The sequence below is a fragment of the Dipodomys merriami genome, unplaced genomic scaffold (genome assembly GCF_024711535.1).
Source record: "Dipodomys merriami isolate MVZ:Mamm:240054 unplaced genomic scaffold, mDipMer1.0.p SCAF_71, whole genome shotgun sequence".
Lineage (NCBI taxonomy): Eukaryota > Metazoa > Chordata > Mammalia > Rodentia > Heteromyidae > Dipodomys > Dipodomys merriami.
In genome coordinates, this window is record NW_027206302.1 from 2,194,126 (window position 1) to 2,217,168 (window position 23,043).

The 23,043-nt window shown below is 49.0% G+C and overlaps 1 protein-coding gene across 2 annotated transcripts in view; it reads left to right on the forward strand.

Annotated features, from left to right (window-relative positions):
• Znf362 (zinc finger protein 362) overlaps positions 1–21,103 on the forward strand; it is a 42,392-nt gene extending 21,289 nt beyond the window's left edge. For both annotated transcript variants that reach the window (XM_070008825.1, XM_070008826.1), the window contains 5 exons: positions 720–1,065; positions 1,619–1,843; positions 15,016–15,094; positions 15,197–15,355; positions 19,304–21,103. In XM_070008825.1, the coding sequence (XP_069864926.1) occupies positions 720–1,065; positions 1,619–1,843; positions 15,016–15,094; positions 15,197–15,355; positions 19,304–19,420 (926 nt within the window). In that variant the 3' untranslated portion in view covers positions 19,421–21,103. The remainder of the gene's footprint in view (positions 1–719; positions 1,066–1,618; positions 1,844–15,015; positions 15,095–15,196; positions 15,356–19,303) is intronic.
• The last annotated feature ends 1,940 nt before the right edge of the window (positions 21,104–23,043 follow it).

Consider the following 23,043-nt stretch of genomic DNA (forward strand, 5'->3'; position numbering starts at 1 on the left):
AAGCTGGAAGTAGAGGTGTGATACAAGTGGTAGAGCTGTATGCAGCATTCTGAGTTCATGTATTGGCACACACAAAAAGAACATTTTATTGTTAGGGAATCAGAAAGTACAGTGAAATCAAAAAGGGTTTTTGTTTGTTTGTTTGTTTTTTAATTACCATGCACATTACATTTTGGTATACCATCTAATATTGTCATGGCCCATACATATACAGGTTTTAAAATTCAAAGATAATGTGTCCTCAGTAGAAGAGGTTGTTCACTGTTTACTGAATAAATGCTTTAGCAATGTTGAGTATTTCTGGTTTTTTTCCTGAATATTTCCATTTTTGCTGTTACAAATTAAAAAAAAAAGCAGTAGTGAGCATCTTGGTACCTCAGACTTTTTCTGTAGTTGGAATTATTTCCAAAAGTGCCTCTTTTTTTTTTTTTTTTTGAGGTTCTGAGGATGGAACCCAGAGCCTATGTATGCTGGGCAAGTATTCTACCACTGAACTATAGTAACAGTCCATAAAGTGTTTCTTTTATGAATTCACTTTAGTCTAAGTTACTTACAACAGTTTGTACATACACAAGCTCCTTCAGTTACCCCTGAGTAATAATTTGTGACTGGGAAGAAGTTCAGAGAGGCAAACTTGGCCTGAGTCACACAGCTGGACCCCTGTGCTGAACCAGCCACTGTAGCTTCCCTCTCCTAATCCCCAATCTGTGTCTTCCCAGGCCTGGGACTCTCCTCCCGGACCCCGGCTGTGAGTACATCTGAGTCGAGCACCGGCAATGGCACGGGCACAGGCACCGGCACGGGTACCAGCACCCCGTCCACACCCACCACCACCAGCCAGAGCCGCCTCATCGCCTCATCCCCCACCCTCATCTCAGGGATCACCAGCCCCCCCCTCCTGGACTCCATCAAGACAATCCAGGGCCACGGCTTGCTTGGCCCCCCGAAGTCTGAACGCGGCCGCAAAAAGATCAAGGCGGAGAACCCGGGGGGTCCCCCTGTCCTTGTTGTCCCCTACCCCATCCTGGCCTCAGGAGAGACCGCCAAGGAGGGCAAGACATACAGGTGGGAGTCTCCTTGGGGTGGGGTCTGGGCAGACTGGGGTAGAGGCTTTCCAGGGCTGAAAAGGAAGTCTGGGGCCTGAGAGTGAGGGCTATAGTCCAGAGGCGTGGGATGGGAGTCCCACCCCCACTTCAGGCCACGTGGAAGAGGTGGACAGTGGTTTAGCATCCTGGTCCATGCAGTCTGAGCTAACTTGTTGGAGGTGCAGGCCCAAGGATATCAGGCATCTATATTTGTTGAAACTGCACAGGGATTGTCAGGTGGGGATTATTGATCATGAGAGCCTCTTCTCCTGGCACCATGGTGTGGCTGGGCACCAGCTTCCCTGGGACCTTGGAGTCTGCCTTCCTAAGATTGAGGAGCAGGGAGCTTCAGATATCTCCCCAAGCTGTCAGTGCACAGGGTGCCTTGGCTGTCCCAGAGCCACCTGGGTTCCTTCGCGAGCAAGATCTGACCTGTGTCCAGGGTATCCCTGATGCGGAAGACCTTCCCCCAAGGTACACACTAGAGGCTGGGGGTTTTCCTCTCAGGCACTACCCTGCCTCTTGTCACACAGGTGTAAGGTGTGTCCGCTGACCTTTTTCACCAAGTCTGAGATGCAAATCCACTCCAAGTCGCACACAGAGGCCAAGCCCCACAAGTGCCCACACTGCTCCAAGTCTTTTGCCAATGCTTCCTACCTGGCCCAGCACCTGCGCATCCACCTGGGCGTCAAACCCTACCACTGCTCCTACTGTGATAAGTCCTTCCGACAGCTCTCCCACCTCCAGCAGCACACCAGGTAGGTGCTTGCCCTGGAGCCCAGCCTCTGTGGCCTGGTGCATAGAACAAGGGGGTTCCTCTAGGTACCTGCTGCCCCACCATCAAGAATACATTTGTCTGGGGAATTTCCTCAAGGCTGTGTTTGATCCAGGCCTTGCCAAACTCATGGAGTGCAGCTCTCACCACTCCCAGCCTTCTCTGCTCCTGGCCTTTATAACTTCACCTGAGGCAGCCTGTTTCTCCAGCCAGCTTCTGGTCCTTGCAACTGGGTGTGGGGCCTTGCCTCTGTGTGCCCACAGGCCCTGTGGGTCCCCAGCACAGCAATGATGGGACTGTCTGTCATGTACTTCCTGTGTGTTTTCCACTTTCTCCAACGTATTGGGATCTCTTGTTGTTGTTGACAACACTGAAGTTTAGACTCAGAACCTGTTTAATAGGCATTTGATAAACCCTTTTAGTCAAAGCCCCAGCCCTTTAAAAAAAAATCCTAGTAGGGGTTTCTCATTTTTGCCTCACATTGCAATCTTCCTACCTATGCCTTTTCCATGGTTGGAATTACAGTTGCGTTCCACCATGACTAGCTTATGTATTGAGATGGGGGTCTTGCTAGCTTTTTGCCTTGACTAGCCTCAAACTATGTTCCTCTCCATCTCTGCCTCCCACCTAGTTAGGATTACATGCATGAGCCGCTGTGCTCCTACCGTGTGTTGGCATTTGTTAAAAATTCGTGGGATAAGTAGAGCTCGTTTACTGTCCAGAGCAGCGGATCATCCGTTTAACAAATGTTTACGGAGTCCCCACACTGTGCCAGACAATATTCTAGGCAGGAGACAACCAGGAACAAAACAGACAAAACTCCCATCCTGTGGGGCTTAGGTCTGGCTGAGTGTGTGGAAAGAAGACTCAAAGAAAGAAATACTTTATGGGAAGAAAATCTTGTGCAAGAGAGTATAGACATCAGAAGACTATACAAATGAAAAAACTGTAAGTATTTATAGAAGCAAACCAAAGGTTTCTAAGATTGCAGTTCTTCTGTCGGGAGGGCAGTCTGCTCTCACGGTTATCATCTCTGACAGCAGGGTCACCTGTTTGCCCTCGTCTGCAGGTTCAGAGCCAAGGAGGGAAAGTGTTGCTGTGGAGTTGGGAACTTACTGACAGGACTTTTGAGGGATGGACACTCTATAGAAGGACTCCATGCTGCTGCGGTTGTTAGTTTTCATTTATTCCATTGCCTTTGCATCCTTTATCCTAGGGTGCAAATTGGCTTACCTTGCTGTTTCTCTGACATTGGACCTAATAATAGGTAGGTTTAGAAGAAACCATGAACAGCAGAATGGCCACAGGGCAGGCGCTGTCTGTCTCCTTTCTTATTTCTGGCTTTCTAAGGCATGTCTTTGACCTCACAACTTTTTGTCAGCAATTTTCTGATTTCGACATTACTTGTTTATTTTTAGTTTGGTCAGTGTAATATGCATACATATATACACAATGTTGATTGAGAATTACCGCACATGATATGACACAGAGTCTATCAGGAGACTCTTTAAAGCCTTGAAACAAAACTTTAACTCTGTGTGTGTGTGTGTGTGTGTGTGTGTGTGTGTGTGTGTGTGTGTGTGTGTGTGTGTGTGTGTGTGTGTGTGTGTGTGTGTGTGTGTGTGTGTGTGTGTGTGTGTGTGTGTGTGTGTGTGTGTGTGTGTGTGTGTGTGTGTGTGTGTGTGTGTGTGTGTGTGTGTGTGTGTTTTCACTTCTGCCAGGTGGTGCTTCAGTACAGGTAGGTCCCTCTTTCTGAAGAATCCTCTAGGGAGCTGGGAAGGTGGCTCAGTGGTAGAGTGCTTGCCTTGCATGCGTGAGGCCCTGGGTTCGATTCCTCAGCACCACATAAGCAAAAAGAAAAAAAAAATCCTCTGGTTTGTTAATACTCCCAGAAAAGCAAAAATTGATTTTTTAAAAATCACCTTCAAGGCTGCAATTCCACAAGCCTGGAACAGGTCCCATTGTTGGCTGGAGGTGTGGGAGGCCTTGTTCTCACATATGAAGTACCATCTTATCAGGCTTGTTGTGCTTAATTGAATAAAATTTGTCTTTAAATGTGTCATTTCTGGCACAGTCATGGTTGCAAATTTGATTTGCCCAATTATATCCTATTAGGAAGGGCAGATTCTTATTGAGTCTGTTTATAAAACTAATGGATATGCAAAGGGCCTCATGGACGGTACTGTGTATGTTTTTATTTAGTAATTATTCTGTTATTTTTAGATAAGACCATATAGTTTATTTTTAAATTTCTTTAATAATTTATTTGTCGCTACCGCCTCGGCCGGTAATGACGACGCGACACCGGACTCTTCTCTCCGCAGTTTATTCAGGACCTTTTAGTAATCTTCTGACCCCAACCCCGGGGAGAATTCCCCACAGCCTTAAATACCCGCTGGGTAGCCAACCCTGATACGCCACGTGGGAACCGCCAATAGGTTCAGGTGCACAGAAGCAAGCCAGATTCTTTGCCTTAGCCATATCAGGAGTTGTTTACCACGAGAGCACTCGCCATCGGGAAGGCGGAGGGCGGAAGCCGGCGCCATCTTCCAGGTGCGGCCTCTCGCAGCTCTCTACAGTTCCCCCTTTTTTGTTTAAAGAACACAGATGAGAACAGAGGTCTGATCCCTGTTGTGCAATTGCAAGGACTGCATACAAGCCTTCTCCCAGAGGGTACCTTCTCTAGGGATGACTCAGCCTGTCCATTGATTCGTTTTTCACAAGGACGGGAAAAGGCGAATCGAACCCGTGTGCAATCAAACATGCTCTCCTCGAGGGCAAAACTCATGCCTCTCGACTGCAGTACTTTGGCTTTGCAATCTGTGCTCATTGTTTTAGAGTGGCAAGCCACGCTTAGGGGGACTGACCTGCTCCAATGACTGTAAAGGCTTGGATAACCATGGCTGCACTGCGACGCTGAGAACCTCTAATTTGGCAAATGCACCACAGACATACCAAGGAGGCTAACACCAGGAGGCCTGTCAGGGCTCCCAAACCCGCCCCCTCCTTGAGATGATTCATAGCAGCGGAGATCCATGAAGATAACCCCTCCGCCAATCCGGCATCCACTCGGGTCGAGTTCACCACGACGATGGCAACCCTGAGCTGTTCCATCAGGCTGTCGAACTCCCCAGTTCAATTACCTAAAAGATAACTAAACAACTGTTTAGACAAATTTGCAGCGTTTTTTAAATAGGTTTTTTCCTGGGCCTGAACTCTGGGCCTGGGCGCTGTCCCTCAGCTCTTCAGCTCAAGGCCAGCGCTCTACCACTTGAGTCACAGAGTCACTTCCAGCTTTTTTCATTTCTTTTTGCTTATGTGGTGCTGAGGAATCGAACCCAGGGCCTCAGGCATGCAAGGCAAGTGGTTTACCACTGAGCCACCTTCTCAGCCCCATTCTCCTGGGTTAATTGCACCACAGCAGCAGCTAATCCAGCATTAGTTAGTGGTCCGCCCAGCTCTCTGCAAACTTTCATCCATGCTTCTAGTCCCCTATTCTTATATGGGGTTATGGCGGCTCTGCATTCCTTAGTGTACTGCTCGTAAACAAGCTGTTTAATTAATGGCATGGCTGCGTCGGGGTCACCAAAAATTCTGCCAGCGGCCTCAACCATACGAGCAACAAAGTCCAAAAACGGCTCCATAGAGCCCTGCAGGATTTTGGTGAGATTGCCACTCACCTCGCCTTTATTTGGTAAGGCCTTCCATGCCTTTATGCCAATTTTATTGATTTGTTCATAAACTTGAACCGGGTAGCCTATCTGCTGATTGGCGAATCTCCCCTGTCCAAGCAGCATATCTCTGTCCCAAGCTGGGTTTCCCCCAGCCTGATTGGCCGCAGCCTCTTCACTAGCAAATTCAATCAAAAAGGCCTTCCAATCTAAATACTGACCTGGGCTCAAACAAGCTCGTGCGAGCCCACTCCAATCACCGGGTGTCATGCAGTGTCTGTTTAGGGCCTCCACCTGGGCTACAGTAAAGGAGGCCGTGATTCCGTATGTCCGCACAGACTCAGCTAAAGATTTTATCACCTTAAAATCTAAGGGTTCATGATACCGCTGTCCCTGTGGATCCTGAAATATTGGACAGGCTAGATGTAACTCGGTTCTGACCGCTTTCCACACTCCTGGGCTGAAAGAACAGCCGGGGCTGCCACTTCCAGGGTCCTCCGCATAGAGCAGAGGGGCCGAAGGTGTGGGGCGGTGCACGGAGGGCGTGCATTCGTCTTTATCTGGGTCCTCTCTCTCCTTCCATTTCCTCCTCTTTCTTATCTTTGTTTTTTCTATTTGTTCTATGATTGATTGTAATTCCTCTGAGTCTGTAGACTCAGAGGTCTCTAGTTCGGCAAAATCAGGGCATGACCCCCCCCTGCTCTCCTCCTTTTCGCTGTCTGCCCTTTCTGATCTTTCTTCCTGCAGCATTTCTAAGGCGGCCTGACCATTCTCTACCGCCTCACTGCAACGCTGGTCCTCGAGACAGCCTCTTATCAGTTTCCATATTGGTCTCACTCCGCTCTTAAGCGTTCCTTGTTCAGAGGCAAAATCTAGGTCCCTCCCTAGTTTCTCCCAAGAGGCCACCGTGAGGCTTCCAGAGACAGCGAACCATGGGGCAACGGTGTCACATTCATTCAAAAATCTCTCTAAAGTACTCTTTTTTATTTTTAACTTTTTTGAGTGCAGCAGCTCATTGAGAGCCAAAAAAATTGGGTGCGAAAAAGAAGCGCCCATGTTTCAAACATTTAAAGCTGGTAAACAAGCTTTTACTTTCACGTTTGGCTACTCTACTGACTAGCCCCGGGTTCTCACTCTCTCTTTATCTACCGAGAAGAGCAAAAATCCCCCCGCTCTTGTGGCGGATTCCCCTTTTACTTGGGAACTTACTCCCCGCTCTTGTGGCGGATTCCCCTTTTACCTGGGGACTTATCCCCGCTCTTGTGGCGGATTCCCCTTTTACCTGGGGACTTATCCCCGCTCTTGTGGCGGATTCCCCTTTTACCTGGGAACTTACCGGTGCACCACCCTGACCACAGAGAGTTCTGAGTCCTCGTTGGGGTTGTGGCTGAGTCCCCGTACGGGCCACCACGTGTCGCTACCGCCTCGGCCGGTAATGACGACGCGACACCGGACTCTTCTCTCCGCAGTTTATTCAGGACCTTTTAGTAATCTTCTGACCCCAACCCCGGGGAGAATTCCCCACAGCCTTAAATACCCGCTGGGTAGCCAACCCTGATACGCCACGTGGGAACCGCCAATAGGTTCAGGTGCACAGAAGCAAGCCAGATTCTTTGCCTTAGCCATATCAGGAGTTGTTTACCACGAGAGCACTCGCCATCGGGAAGGCGGAGGGCGGAAGCCGGCGCCATCTTCCAGGTGCGGCCTCTCGCAGCTCTCTACATTTATTAATGTATATTTGTGCTTTTTTGCTCAAGGTTAGTGCTTTGCCACTTAAGCCACACCTCCACTTCAAGCTTTTTGGTGATCAGGTGGAGATAGGAGTCTCATGTACTTTCCCATCTGGGCTGGCTTTGGACCATAATCTTTAGATCTCACCCTCTGGAGTTGGAGTATCTAGGATTATTGGCATGAGCCATCAACACCCAGCATATGTTGAATATTCATAGCTCCTTTCCCCCACCCTCCTATGAATTTGGAAGGGCTATTTGGAATATGATGCTGTTGAAGGAATATCTTTTTTTTCTTCTGTTAACTATAGCCTCCTATAAACTGAGGATTAGAGACAGACCAAATGATAAAAGGGTTTTCTCATATGCCCTTTGGAAAATGAAACAGCAACTGTGGTGAAGAAACTTTCGTCCAATCCTGGATGATAATTCCTGCTGCTCTGACCCATGGAGCCAGCCTTTGCTTAGTTGTCTGCTTCTGCAATCTTGCCGTGGCCTCTAGTGTTGTCTGGTCTAACTGGGCTGTGATGTCAGTCTCTAAGCTTGAGCCCATTAGTCTCCTGTAGTGCCCAGCCCTCTCTGAGGCTGTCCTTGTCTTGTCCTTTCTGAAGGCTTACTGTTTTACCTCTAGATCAAAGTAAAGGCCCTAAGGCAAATGTGAGGTCAGGAGAGACTGGTAAATAAAACTGAATGACTGTGGCCAATTTATTATAATCATCAACAGCATCAGAATAGAGGGGAAAAGAGCCCACTATCCAGGTTTACTACATGATCAATCTCTCAGAATATAGGCATATCATATGATAGGCAGCTATGGTATTAGCTGGTCTGCAGTCCTTTAATTTATCCCATAAAACTAATAGATAATTGATCAGGGCAATTTAAATCTAGAGATAAATTTTGTTGTTTTTTTGCATTGCTGAGGATTGAACCCAAGGCCTTGTGTAGCTGTATCTCAACTGGAGACTGTATTTATATTCTCTGTCCTGGTCCTGGTTGAATTCAGGTGCTGTCCCTGAGCTTCTGTGCTCAACCTAATACTCTACCACTTGAGCCTCAAGGACTTTCCTGCCCCTCCTAGCTTTGAAGTGCAATGCTCAGATCTTAGCCTCCTAAGTAGCTAGGATTACAGGCATGAGCCAAGGCTAGCATTCTACCACTTGAGCCACAGCGCCACTTCTGGCTTTTTCTGTTTATGTGGTACTGAGGAATGGAACCCAGGGCTTCATACATGCTAGGCAAGCACTCTACCACTAAGCCACATTCCCAGCCCTGGAGACAATATTTTTAAAGAGGGTTTTTTCCAGATACTTATTTTTTAGAGTCTGTACATTAAAATAGTATTTTTGTGTTTATCTTCAAAATGCACAAAATAGGCTTCTGTGAGATACATATATTTAAACACACACTTATGTGTGTATAGAATTAATCCTTGGAGACTAAACTGTTCTTTTTTGATTTGTGCTCTGTGTGTGTGTGTGTGTGTGTGTGTGTGTGTGCGCGCGTGCGCACGCGCGCGCATGCGTGCGTGTGCATGTGTGCGCACTGGTCCTTGGGCTTGAGTTCAGGGCCTGGGTGCTATCCCTGAGCTTCTTTTATTCAAGGCTTGAACAGCAATTCTACTTCTGCCTTTTTAGTTTAGTAGAGATAAGAGTTTTTGCTTTGAGGTTGGTTTTGAACCACAATCCTCAGATCTCCTGAGTAGCTAGGATTACAGGTATGAGCCACCAGTCTAAGCAGTTTGTCATATTTTGTGTGTGTGCCAGTACTGGGGCTTGAATTCAGGACCTGGGTGCTGTCCTTTACCTTTTTTCCTCAAGGCTGGCACTCTACCACTTGAGCCACAGCTCCACTTCTGGCCTTTTGATGGTTAATTAGAGATAAAGGTCTCGGGAATTTTTCTGCCTGGGCTAGCTCCAAACTGGTGTGATCTTCAGCTCCTAGCCTTCTGAATAGTTAAAATTACAGGTGTGAGCTACCTGGCTCAATTTGTCACCTTTTTTAAATACAAGCTTCACAGGGCAGCGGTTACTTTAACGTTGGTATAATTGAAGTTAGGGAGAGAAGAAAACAGCCCAACTACCCTGAGCATCCCTCATTTTCTGAAGCAAGGGCTCATATCTTAGGTGTGGTCCATTGAGCATCTGGGAAGTTTGTGAGCGCTTGCCTATCAAAGACACCTTGGTAATTGCCTTGTTCTATCTAGGGTTGGATTTGAGAAAGATACTGCACACAGCTGGCAGAAAGGCAAGACAGGAGAATTAATCTGGTTGGAAATAGACACAATGCCAAGTAATCATAATGATTAAGGATTCTCTTGGTGTTTTTCAGTAGTAGACTTTTAAAATACCATTAAAAAATCTGTAATCTCCTGAAGGAAAGTATTCTGCCAGAATGTTCCTCGACCCAGAGATTTCTTCTCCATTCCTCAGGGCATAAGTTCATGCATGCATGCATGCTCTCTCTCTCTCTCTCTCTCTCTCTCTCTCTCTCTCTCTCTCTCTCTCTCTCTCTCTCTCTCTCTCCTTCCCCTTCTCCTCCACCCCTTCTCCCCTTCTCCACTCCCCTTCCCCTTCTCCCCTCTCTCTTCTCCCCTTCCCCCTAGGGTTCCCTCTTCTTCTGGAGACTTCTCCCTCTCCCTTTCCCTCTCCCTCCCTTTTCCCTTCTCCCACTTTCTCCTTCTCTCCCTTTCTCCCCTTCTCTCCCTTCTCCCCTTCTCTCTCTTTCCTTCCCTCCCTCCCTCTCCTCCCTCCCCTCTTTTATGTAATGGAAGCAAAATAAACAATATAAGAGGGTTCTATCAACATCTGGAAGAGAATTTATGATTCCTGAGGCTCTGACACATATAATTAGGGCAATGTGTCCTAATTCAGTGGCAAGGACATGGGTGCTCCAAATGCCCCCTAGACCCGGAATCATTTGGACACACACACACAAAGCAAACAAATCCAAGCCTAAGAAAGCAACACAATTCTGGGTTTCTCTCCTCTGATGTTTGGTAGAGACTAGTTCTGGTTTTCTGCTCCTTGGCACAGAACCAGACAAGGGACAATTAGATTCTATAATTAATCAAATCCATCCTTCCATTAATGAGGGGGATGCAAAAATGGCCATGTGCAAGGCAGAACCAGCCCTGGTCAAGAGCTGAAGAGAGAGTGAGCCAGGTCCGCAGCTTAGAGATGGTAGCTGAGTGCCTGTGAGCACTGTTGAGTGGCAAGGGGGAACGCAGTGCATCTTGGGAAAACCCAGTACATCTTGGGAGAATCTCAGTCATGAAAGGAAAGCATGTGTGGAGGAAAAGTAGGGGTCTGCCAAGTCTAGAAAACACCATGTGATTTAGAGAGAAAAATAAAACATTTTCTGTTGCCGCTTACTCATGTGGGAAAGTGGCAATTGTCTCACACAGTTAGCACATGCCTACAGTGGTCCCATTTCTACAGATTCCATGATTCAGGATGCCAGGTATGAAGTTGCTTCAGGAGACAGTAAATTATAAGAAAGGACTCAGAGGTGTTTTTTTTTTTTAATCTATTTGTGGAACTGAGTGCCAGACTGGGTGATGCTACATTTGTTGATTTGTTTATTTGAGGTGCTTTGGTTTTCTTTTGCTGGCTCTTTATGGTGTGTGTGTGTGTGTGTGTGTGTGTGTGTGTGTGTGTGTGTGTGTGTGTGTGTGTGTGTGTGTGTGTGTGTGTGTGTGTGTGTGTGTGTGTGTGTGTGTGTGTGTGTGTGTGTGTGTTGACAACAGCAGGGAATGCTGCAGACTTCTCAAGTCTGATGACAGTAATGGCGATAAAAATGATGGCATCCTTCTTAAAAAGCTCTTCTGAGCCTGATTATCCCAACGGTGCTTGAATGTACAGGGCGTCTGTAAGTCCATACACAGCATGAGTTTGTGTTTCTTCCTAAGAAATATTGAAATTGAGAGATAACTTAGGAAAGAGTCACCTCAAGAATGGTCACTAAATCTGCCTTGTTTTTGTTACGGAGCACAAGGTAGCTGAGGGCATTTAGTAGTGTGTGAACACTTGAGAAATAAACGGGTACTACTATAACAGTTATTGTGATACATGTAATAATATGAATAATAACAGTTATTGGATTTAATGAGTCCATCATTTCATTTAAACACTGAATACATCCTCTCTTTGTTAATTATGCAGAAATAATCTATTTTAAATATAAGTTAAGGCATTACAAACTAACTGGAAAATACTGTATGAATGCCCTGAGGTAAAGTCATTTAATCCTTACACTTCTTACAGGCTTGATTATTATCCCCATTGTAGAGATGAGGAAGGCAAGGTTACTTAGCCAAGGTTACCAACTGGAAGGTGACAGAATCAGGGATCCAAGGACAGTACACAGGAGCTGCAGTCAGGAGGCAGGTGGGAATGTACGTGGTAGGAGCAGCTCAGTGGGGTGGAGGTGCTAGACAAGAATGTAGAGAGAGTCTTTGGGGCTCCCGGGATGGGGGCAAGCTTGGGCCATAGTGCAAAGAGCAGTCCAGGGACGCCAGTTACTGTTCAGCTTCCCTGTGCTGGAAGAGCACAAGGACCACCTGCACAAGGTCCAAACCTGGGAGAGCTTCCTGTCACCACAGATGTGGGAGCCAGGGCTGAATGGAGTCAGGGCTGGATGGTCCTGTAGTGGGAAGCAGATTCCGATGGGAGAGCTGAAAGCACAAGTCCGATTTGAAGTTCAAAGACTAAAGAGGAGAGCAGTTGTGGCCACTGGGGACAAGCAGCCTGCCCCTTCACTCATCCAAGGGCTCCTTGAAGCCCTTTCTGAGCCAGCCAAGTCCTGACCCAGAGGGATCCCACAGCGAGGGGAGGATGGAAGTGTACAGCCCATGAGAAGAGAAGGATGAAGTAGAGAGTCAGAAGGAGGAGGCACTTCTGGCAGTGGGAACAGCATGAGCAGAGGCTCAAGAGACCTGCTTGGGCCAGGACAGCAAGATGCCTGGCTAGACAAGCGCTAACCCAGGAGTAACCTTTAGAAACCAGGAGTGGAATGGAAAGGGGGTTGGGACTCTTCTGAGTGACAGTAGTGGTTGCCTAGCAGAGGCCCACCCCTGAGCTGCTGCTGTGGCTGAAGTCAGGGGGACACTGAGTCAGAGGACCTTTAGAGGAGGCCAGGTGGATGAGAGGAGGCTGGAAGGCCAGTTCTGTAGACAAGATGGTCCCCAGGAAGGTGAGATCTTTACAGAACTGTCGGCCAACCACTCAGTCCACAAATGTTCATGAAATACCGTCTTAGCACCGGAAGTTGGTTATGTAGAGCTTATTTCTGTCGTCAGTGACTGGGGCAAACTCACTTTCCTTCATGTAGTCTGAAGTTATTTATTGAGGCCTGACTGGGCTAAGCCTGAGCCAGGACCTGGGAAATAGCCATGAATGAGATCAAAGGACATCTTGCTCTCATGGAGGCAGTGAAGTCAACAGTGACCAGAGACTGACAGAATAAGTACCATTAGTGAGCCTGCTGGGCACAATGCGGGAAGGGTAGAGTCTGCAGGGGTCTGACCCAGCCTGGCAGGATCAGGGAGGGCTGTCTAGGGAAGGGGATTTTGTACCAGCTCAGCCAGGTATTCAGTGTGTCTGGTGGTCTCTAGCCTAGAGAAAGGGCTAGAGGGGAGGAGGGCTCAGGATGCCAGATTTGCTGATGGGAGGCCAGGAAGGCTGGGCTCCAGGCAGAGGAAGCCTTCAGCTGTGTAGAGAGGAGATATCTGGGAGGGTGTCATAGGGTTTCAGACAAAAGCATGTGTTCTGTGGACCCTCAGTCCTCCTGCTGCCTGCTTCCAACTGTATGAACCCCACATTCTGGAGAGGGTAAGAATGGGCTGAAATGGAAGGGAAGCTGGCATCAGCAGGAGCTGGGTCATGGCACCTTCAGGCTCTTCATTGTAGACTTCAAGCAGGGCCCTGGGAGGATGTCCCATACACGTGAGCCCCAGATGCATGCAGGTAGATAGGGGCTGTGGGGACTGGCTTGGCTTCAGGTGGAAGGCATCAGTACATTGTGGACCAGTCCTGGGCCTTGCCCCTGCCCCTGCCTTGGGTGTAGAGTTGTCTAGAAGAGAAGACTAAGAACGGTGGGCCGGATGGGCTCTGGGAGTGGCACTGTGAAGAGGGCTTGGGATGCCTTGGGGGCCTGGGGATGTGAGAGGGGCCAGTTAGCACAAGGGAAGCCCTTCAGCCCTTGATCTTTGATGACCAGGAAGGGTGAGCTTGTGTCAGGTAGACAGGCAGAGGAGTAGAGTGCAGTCAAAGCAGACTGTGGGGGAGGATCCCTAGATGTGGTTGCAGATAGAAATAGCTGTCTGACAGGCCAGGTGGGGTGCTCAAGAGCAAGGAAGTAAGACCAGCACGTCTGATGAAGGCCTAGGACAACACACTGAGGAATCTGACTGTCCATGTTTATCAGAGCAGCCAATGCTTTGTGCTCTCTGACAGCTGGAATCCCTGGGTATAAAGCATTGAGCCCAGCTGAGGAGCCTTAGTTTCTTGAGTGAATTATTATTAGTTGGTGGATAGAGCAAACCTGGTCCAGGTGAGATGCTGGGCATAGGTAGAAAAGAGGACATGATTGGTCAATTCTGGATGCTCATCAGCATCCTAGGCAAATGATTCAGGCCCGGCTGGCATTTTGTTGACCACTCCATACTCCAGATTTGCCAGGACTGGTGACTCGGGACAGGTTGGGGACTAGCCCCAAAGGTCTAAGTATGGCATACAGGAAGGGTCATCCACTGATATGTGCCACATAGAGACTTCATCACTCCATCCTGAGCTACTAGACAAGCACAAACTGTCATCTGCCTTTCGGTTGTTGCTACTATGTCACCTTCTCCATGAGGTCTGCCATCATACTCCTGGCATTCACGGTCTCCCTTCCCACACTTCTGCCTTCTACTTGCGGCTTCCTTTCTTACTTCATGCCGGTGGTTTATTTTATCAGGCAGTAGTTTTTGTCTGTTTTGTTCACTGATGAATTCCAAGTACTTAGCACAGTGCCTAGCACAGAGGTACCTGATGGAATAAATGCTGACAGAATGAACAACACTGGTAAATGTGTATTGATGCTGATGCTGACTATGTGAACACCAGGTTTAGCCCTTAGGTGTATTTTCCAGTGCAGTCTTCACAATTCGGGTGAGATACCCATTTTTTCAGATGAGGAAATTGAGGCTTGTTGATTTGCCCAGAGCCACTCACATATTGTGGATCCAGGATGAGAACCTAGGAGTGGGGGCACAAGGGTTGCTCCCAGCAAGACCACAGAGGGGATGAGCCTGAGGAGCACACTGTCCTGCCATCTCTAAGTCCCTGGGATAATCACATTCCCATCATGCACAGGGCCTGACACCCAGAGATGGGAAATAGGAGTCAGCCAGGTCAGGGGAGCCATCTCCTGTGGGAGGAGATGAGGGGCCTGCCTGGTGGGGTTTTAGAAGGTGGGGGCAGAGTACACTCCTGCAAGCCCTGTGGTCAGGCCTAGGCATGGGTGTTTGAGTGGGCCCTGGTGGGAGTTGGGTGCAATGGTGGGAAGAAGGAAGGCTCTGTTCAAATTGGCAGAGGAAGCCAGAGAAGGAGGGAGTGGCCTTTGAGGAGCTCTTGCTTGGAGCTCACTCTCAGCCTGCTGGGGGCTCTGGGTAGAATGGGGATGGGAAGAATTGGGGCACCAAGGGCCTGGGGCTTGGAGCACTTGGAGGGGTGTGTGTCAGGAACCTCCTCACTGGGCTGCCATTGCAGAATCCACACAGGAGACAGACCCTACAAGTGCCCACATCCTGGCTGCGAAAAGGCTTTCACTCAGCTCTCCAACCTCCAGGTGAGTACCTGCCTGCCTCCCTGCCCCCCACACCTGGGAGCACAAGAAAGGGGTATGGCTAAGGGAGCCCTGTGCCTCACAGCCCCCCGCTGTGTTCCACAGTCTCACCAGCGCCAGCACAACAAGGACAAGCCCTACAAGTGTCCCAACTGCTACCGGGCCTACTCAGACTCAGCTTCCCTGCAGATCCACCTCTCAGCCCATGCCATCAAGCACGCCAAGGCCTACTGCTGCAGCATGTGTGGGCGGGCCTACACCTCGGTGAGTATGCAGCCACATCCCCTGACTCCCTGCTTTCTAAGAGAGCAACTGAGGCCCTGAGAGGGAAATGATTCCCCTTGATCACAGGGGTGGCAGAGCCAAGGCTCCTGCTCACCGCTTCCCTGTTTGGCTGGCCCAAGCCAAGTTCCCAAGCTCCTGCTCACCTTAGCCTGGACTCCTGAGTCCTCAAAGCAGTAGGAGACTGCAAGCAACAGAGAGGAGGGTCTTCCTGCTGTAGGGAAGCTGTAGTTTCCATTGTGGCCACAAGGGGGCACAGTGACATGGCCCAGAGACACCCCCCCCCCCCACACACACACCCCCAGAGAAGGCTGGAACTGCACCAGGGATGTTAGATCATACTCCAGCCCTGGTCCCCAGGTAGGAAAAATTTCAAAATGAGGGCATTTGTGCACACAGGTGAGTTATCTGTGTGTATGCCTCTGGTTTCTTGGAATATTCTGGTTAATAGGTCCTCATATAACCAGCAGAGCTTCCTGTATTTCAGTTTTCTCACGGGTCACATTGATTAATGCACATGATGGGTGGGTGGCAGAGGTGCTGGCTAGGCCGTGGCTGTGCAGCGACTTACTCCTTTTTGTCATAGGGTGCCATCTTGTGTTAGGATGATAAGTACCATCCACGACCTTTAGCCACTAGGTGCCAAGCAGCATCCTTCTCCCCATCCTGTGACAACCAGAATGTCTCTAAATATTTCCAGATATCCCTGAGGCAGCAAAACTCTGAACTTCACGCTTTAATGGGGAAAAATGTTTTTAGAAACAGCAGGAAAGATAAAGTAGAATTGGGGAGCGTCTAGATAGGACCACCCAAGAAAGAGACATGTGGTAGTCAACTTTCTTTTACTATGAGAAGATACTTGGGATAATCAACTTAAAAAGAGGAAAAGGGGCTGGGATGTAGCTCAGTGGCAAAGTGCTTGCCTAGCAAGTGTAACGTCCTGGGTTCAATCCCCAGTACTAAAAAAGAAAAGACCAAAAAAAAAAATACAGTTTTAAAAAAAAAGAGGAAAGGTTTATTTTGGCTGACAGTTTTAGACATTTTTTTTTCCCATTGACCCTGTTGCTTTGGGACTGGTGGTGAGGAGTACATGGTAGCTGGGTCAAGGAGGTAGAGCGAGTGCTCACCTCATAGTGTCTAGAAACAAAGAATGGAAGCAGAAGCTGGGGGTCCCAGTGTCTCCTTCAAAGGCTTATTTACCCCTTAGTGGCCCAACTTCACTCAACAGGGCCTCTGAAGGTTCCATGGCATGGCATATAGGGGCCTCGCTTTCAGCACATGTCTCTGAAAGCCATTCTAGACTCCAACCAGAGCAGGGCAGTTTGAGGAGAAAGAGGGACAGGGATCTGTCATGCAAGAGCAGTGAATGCAAAACCCAGAGGTGGAACAAACAAACACAGTATGTAGCAGGAACCGAGAGCAAATTAGATGTGTGAGCCCAGGGGCCCTGTTAGGGAGGCTGGGTGTGTTTCCAGGTGGAAAAGGAAGCCAGGGGGAGGTGATGTCAAGAGATTGTTGAAGGTTTCTTGCTAGCAGGAGAGGAGTGTGGGTCATAGCAGGGTCACCCACCATGCTTGACACATGCTAGCCAGGGCTGTCATTTCACACCCTTCCCTAGAGTTTGAGGGGCAGGAGAAATAGAAGACACACCTGCAAGGCGAGAGCCCCAAGTTGTGGGGAAAGTCCCCAAGGGGGTGGGAAATCCCTACTTGGTCCTGCCTCAACCCTGTACGCCAGCTTCACCATCAACTAACCCTTCTTGTCTGGATGTCTATTGTTTGAAGTAAAACCTGGACTTACCAATATTTCATTTGTAAAAACTTTGTCTTTAATGAACTCTTTGCTTTCCTTTCTTTCTTTCTTTCTTTCTTTCTTTCTTTCTTTCTTTCTTTCTTTCTTTCTTTCTTTCTTTCTTTTCTTTCTTTCTTTTTTTTTTGGTGGTCATGGGGCTTGGGCGCTGTCCTTGAGCTCTTCTGCTCAAGGCTAGTGGTCTACCACTTTGAGCCACAGTGCTACTTATGGTTTTCTGGTGGTTAATTGGAGATCAGAGTCTTACGGACTTTCCTGCCCAGGCTGGCTTTAAACCATGATCCTCAAAACTCAGCCTCCTGAGTAGCTAGGATTACAGGCGTGAGCCACAAGCCCCTGGCTCTTTGTTTTTCTTTTCTTTCTTTTTAAAAAACATATAGACAATATCTTTATAATTATTATTTTAATATAATTATTTTAAAATAATTATTAATAATTTAAATTAATTAAAATATTTAACCAGAGTCTATTACCATCAAATGACCAGTCAGCACAGATATTGTCATTTGTCTCTTGAATGCTATATTTTTTATTTTTGTTTTGTGTCGGTCGTGGGGCTTGAACTCTGGGCTCTTGAACTCTTGAGCTCTTGAGCTCAAGGTGAACGTTCTACCACTTGAGCCACAGTGCTACTTCTGAATGCCATATTTTGTTACAGTATCATTTCTTTATCAAGATCTATACTTTCTTTTATGTGTGTGTGCTAGTACTGGGGCTTGAACTCCCAGGACTGGGTGCTGTCCCTAACCTTTTTTGCTCAAGGCTGGTACTCTATTACCTGAGACACTGCTCCACTTCTAGCTTTTGTTGGTAGTTAATTGGAGATAAGAGTCTCACAGACTTTGCTGCCTGAGCTGGCTTCAAACCAAGATCCTGAGGTCTCAGCTTCCTGAATAGCTAGTATTACAGCTGTGAGCCACTGATGCCCGGCACTGTGTGTCTTTATCATATGCTTGGAAGCTGCTGCTAAGTACTGCTGGCATTATATATAGCACTCTGCCACATGTGGGGGCTTCCTCTGCCAACTGGGAGCATATCAAGTATGAGGCTCAGGAGTGGCCTCCAGAGACCCTGAGCACCCCTTCGTTCCTGGGCAAGGCCAGTGGAGGGCAGCTTAGCAGAAGTCGCCTCCTTGCCCACTAAGAGTGCTGCCTTAGGGGAATGGAGGGCAAAGGCCCGAATTTCCTCTACCACCTGGGATAAAATATAGGGACTGGGGAAGGAGAGGTCTTCTCAGCCCTCACTGCATGCTCAGGGCTTTATCCACATCACCATAGCAACCCTTCCCCATCCCTGGTAACAGAAGGAAACAGGTTGAGGGAGTTGAGATGACTGATGAAGGTCTTACTACTAAGAAATGGCAGAACTAAATGGGCACTGGTGGCTCACATTTATAATCGTAGCTACTCAGGAGGCTGAGATCTGAAGGTCAGTGTTCGAAGCCAGCCTGCACAGGACAGTCTGTGAAACTTTTATCTCCAATTAGCCAGGAAAATCTGGGAATACAAGTGTGCCTTAAGTGGTAGAATGCCAGACTTGAGTGAAGAAGACAAGCAAGAGTGTGAATTCAAGTCCTAGTACTGACACCAAAAGTAAAAAGAAGCTGGGCACTGACTCACATCTGTAATCCTAGCTACTCAGGAGGCGGAGACCTGAGGATCGCGGTTCAAAGCCAGCCCAGGCAGGAAAGTCCGTGAGACTCTTACCTCCAATTAACCACCAAAAAAATGAAGTGGCACTGTGGCTCAAGTGGTAGAGTGCTTGCCTTGAGCAGAGGTATGCAGGGACAGTGCTCAAGCCTTACCCTCACTGGGAACTTGAGCCAGGTACAGGGAGCTCTGCTCTCCTAGCAGGCAGACAAGTCAGCCAGTATACCTCAACTCCCAGAGCACTTGGCTAAAGGGCTGCCCTGCCTGCTGAGGGAAACTTGGTGCCCATTAATTTCCCAGCCAGCACTCTGCATGCTCAGGCTTCAAGAAAGCCACCAGCACTCACCCTGGCTGCAGTGCTGGGCTGCCACCACCAGCTGGACTGCCAGTTAAGATGCCCTCTAGGGGCCGCTCTGGGAACTGAAGTTCACAATGATGACAGGCTCTGTGTCTTACCTTTCTTTCCCCACAGGAGACCTACCTGATGAAGCACATGTCCAAACACACGGTGGTGGAGCACTTGGTGAGCCATCATTCACCCCAGAGGACGGAGTCCCCCGGTATCCCGGTGCGAATCTCCCTCATCTGAGCCACTGGTGGCACCGCCCAGCCCGGCACTGCCCGGCCCACTGGCAGACACAGACCCAGGCAGCACAGGCCCTGACTTCCACAGGGGCCCACTAGGAACTGCCCAGCTCTCTTGCGACCTTCCCAACCCGCCGAAGGCTTGGTCTGCAGAATTCCTGCGTGGTCCAGCTCCCGGGCAGCCAGGCCAACTGCAAGACTCTGGACTGTTTTGGTGGCATCCAAAGAGGATCTCAGAGCACTTTGAACCTGTCTGTTGGTTTCTTTTTGTTCCCCACCCTTCACTTGCTTCACTGTTTTTTTTTTTTTAAGGTTTTTTTTTTTAATAACAAAAAAAAAAAGATATTTATTGGCCAGGACGTTGGTGCTGCTAAGACCTAGAAATTAAATGAATCGGACAGATGGATGCAGAGAACCAGAGGGCAGCGTGGAACCTTCTCTGGCCATGGCCTCGGGCCTAGAGAAGAGGCTCAGGCCTGGGGTTCTGGACTATAAAGGGGACCACCCAGGTGGGAGGGGGCAGGAGGCGGCTGGAGTGAGCCCTTCAGCCCTGGGTCCCCAGTTTGAATCTTCCGAAGCTATGCCTGGGCTTCACGGAGCAGAAGATATGGCTGCTGCCAGGGCTGCCCAGGCTTCAGGAGGTGGAGAGAGGAGAGGAGAGGGGCCAGGAGATCTGCAGGACCAAAGGGTGCAGTGATGGGTAGGTGGCGGGCCCAGGGAAATGGGGTAGGTGGCCTGGTTAAGACCTGGCCCCTCCCCTGCTGCCCTGAAGATCACCCCAGTCTACCTCGGTGCTGGCCAGGAAACCAATCGGCTACCTCTCCCGCCACCCCAGACTGTGGGCAGGGGCATGGGGAGGAACTGGAGCTTGGGACTTGACCCCCTTCCAGAATTTCCTCCAGATGGGGACAGGGCCCAGGGAAGGGGGCGTGGGAGGGGGATCCCAGCCCAGGCCCCTCAGCAGGGAAGGGGTCCTTGGAGAGGGTTCCAGCCCAGGAGCAGACCCTGCCCCGCGCCCTCCACAGACACACCCCAATCTGAAAGCCATGCGTGTCCGTGTATATAGGAACCATGTACAGAGCCCGGAGAAGCCCCTCCATATCCCCCCGGGAAAAAAAAAAAAAAAAGAAAGCTAGACAGAAACTCATCTATATATTCTGTATCTGGAGTTCCGTTTTGAATATTAACCGTGTTATTTTTATACACTTTTTAAGCCTTAACTCGCCATTGATTTACCAGTTTAACGTTTCCTGGGGTTTCTTTTCCTAGGGGGGGTCTCTCCTCTGCCACCCCCTGTCCCTTTGTTTGACTTGCGTCGTCTGATATTCAGTATTGTAGCTTTTTGTCCGCATGTTACTACCCTGTAAATATGCTGTTATAATACTGTTAACACCTCTTTGCTTTTTTTCTATGGGACCTCCAGGCCACCGTATTTAGAACTAGATACCTTATTAAAAAAGAGAAAACCATTTGCTGGCTACTCAGTTTGCATCTTGGTGGCAGGGAGGCAAGGCCAGGTGCCCCTCAGACAATTCAGGAGAGTTGTTTGCATTCTATTTAAAAATGGGAGTGGGGAGCCAGAAAAAACAAATGTGGGGGAAGAAGACTAGGGGACAAGAAACAAGGATTACAACCCTCTGCTCTTTGTATTTCTCTGTTGTGAAGAATAAACTGTACCTGCACCTGGGAGGCGGTGGTGGTGTGTGGTGTGCTGTGTGGCAAGAGTGGGGTGGGGCACCTTTCCCTTGAGAAGGAAAAAGAGATGGCCAAGTCCTTTGCAGAATGCCTCAAGGCCCTGTGGAAGGAGGTAGCAAGCTAAGACTTTTTGCTCAGGACCATGCACTTAGCAGGTCTTCATCTCCCGAAGCCTTTGTAGTTATGCTGAGTCCACCAGTGAGTCTCACTTCCCCTTTCCTCAGGAGCCCATCCTCTAGGGGGCTGTTGGTAGTACTTGATTTGTGGAAGCTCTTCTAGTGTAGAAGATGGGGCTCAAGAAATTGCACTCTGTGTGTGTTGGGCGGTGTCAATGTACCAGTTGTCCAAGGAGGTAATGCAGGAGTTAGTTCTCCCTCCCTCCCCAGTTTATCCAGGGCATGGGCCTGTGTAAACACGATGTGGAGGATGGAACTAGCCCAGCCACAACTCACTGCAGTTTATCGCTGGGGACTTTGATCCCTCAAAGTATTTGTGTGTCAAAGCTTTCCTGCAAGTGATAGGGAAGTCTAATTTAATGAGAGTTTATTGAGTTATGCAATGGGACAGTGGTGGAGCTCCTTTTGAGAGGAGTCAAAAGATGTGACTCGTATCTCTCCATTTGGCTCTGTCGTGAGTCAGCATTTCAGACACCTGTGGGGTTATCTCTGGCCTCAGCTCCGAGGTTTCCAGCAGCCATCTAGTCATTCAGCAAAAGATGGGTGTCGCGACCGCCTCGACCAGCAAGGAAGACGCGACACCGAGCTCTTCTCTCTGCAGTTTATTCAGGACCTTTGAGTAATCTTCTGACCCCCACCCCGGGGAGAATTCCCCACAGCCTTAAGTACCCGCTGGGTAGCCAACCCTGATATGCCACGTGGGAACCACCAATAGGTTCAGGTGCGCGGAAGCAAGCCAGATTCTTTGCCTTAGCCATATAAGGAGTTGTTTACCACAGAGAGCACTCGCCATCGGGAGGGCGGAAGCCGGCGCCATCTTCCAGGTGCGGCCTCTCGCAGCTCTCTACAGTTCCCCCTTTTTTGTTTAAAGAACACAGATGAGAACAGAGGTCTGATCCCTGTTGTGCAATGCAAGGACTGCATACAAGCCTTCTCCCAGAGGGTACCTTCTCTAGGGATGACTCAGCCTGTCCATTGATTCGTTTTTCACAAGGACAGGAAAAGGCGAATCGAACCCATGTGCAATCAAACATGCTCTCCTCGAGGGCAACACTCATGCCTCTCGACTGCAGTACTTTGGCTTTGCAATCTGTGTTCATTGTTTTAGGGTGGCAAGCCACGCTTGGGGGGACTGTCCTGCTCCAATGGCTGTAAAGGCTTGGATAATCATGGCTGCACTGCGACGCTGAGAACCTCTAATTTGGCAAATGCACCACAGACATACCAAGGAGGCTAACACCAGGAGGCCTGTCAGGGCTCCCAAACCCGCCCACTCCTTAAGATGATTCATAGCAGCGGAGATCCATGAAGATAACCCCTCCGCCAATCCGGCATCCACTCGGGTCGAGGGGTCGAGTTCACCGTGACGATGGCAACCCTGAGCTGTTCCATCAGGCTGTCGAACTCCCCAGTTCAATTACCTAAAAGATAACTAGACAACTGTTTAGACAAATTTGCAGCGTTTTTCGAATAGGTTTTTTCCTGGGCCTGCGTTAAGGGTTGACCGTTGATGTCTTTCACAGATCGGCATTCATTTGCCCAATGCTTCCCCCTTTTTACATCTAGGGCTCAGCCCAGGCTGCTTAGGCTGTTGTCCCTTTTCCTGTTTCTATCACTTTTCCCTTTTCAGGGCAATTACGCTTTATGTGTCCCATCTTGCCGCATCTAAAGCATGCACCTGAGCCTCCCCCTTTCTTCTGGGTTAATTGCACCACAGCAGCAGCTAATCCAGCATTAGTTAGTGGTCCGCCCAGCT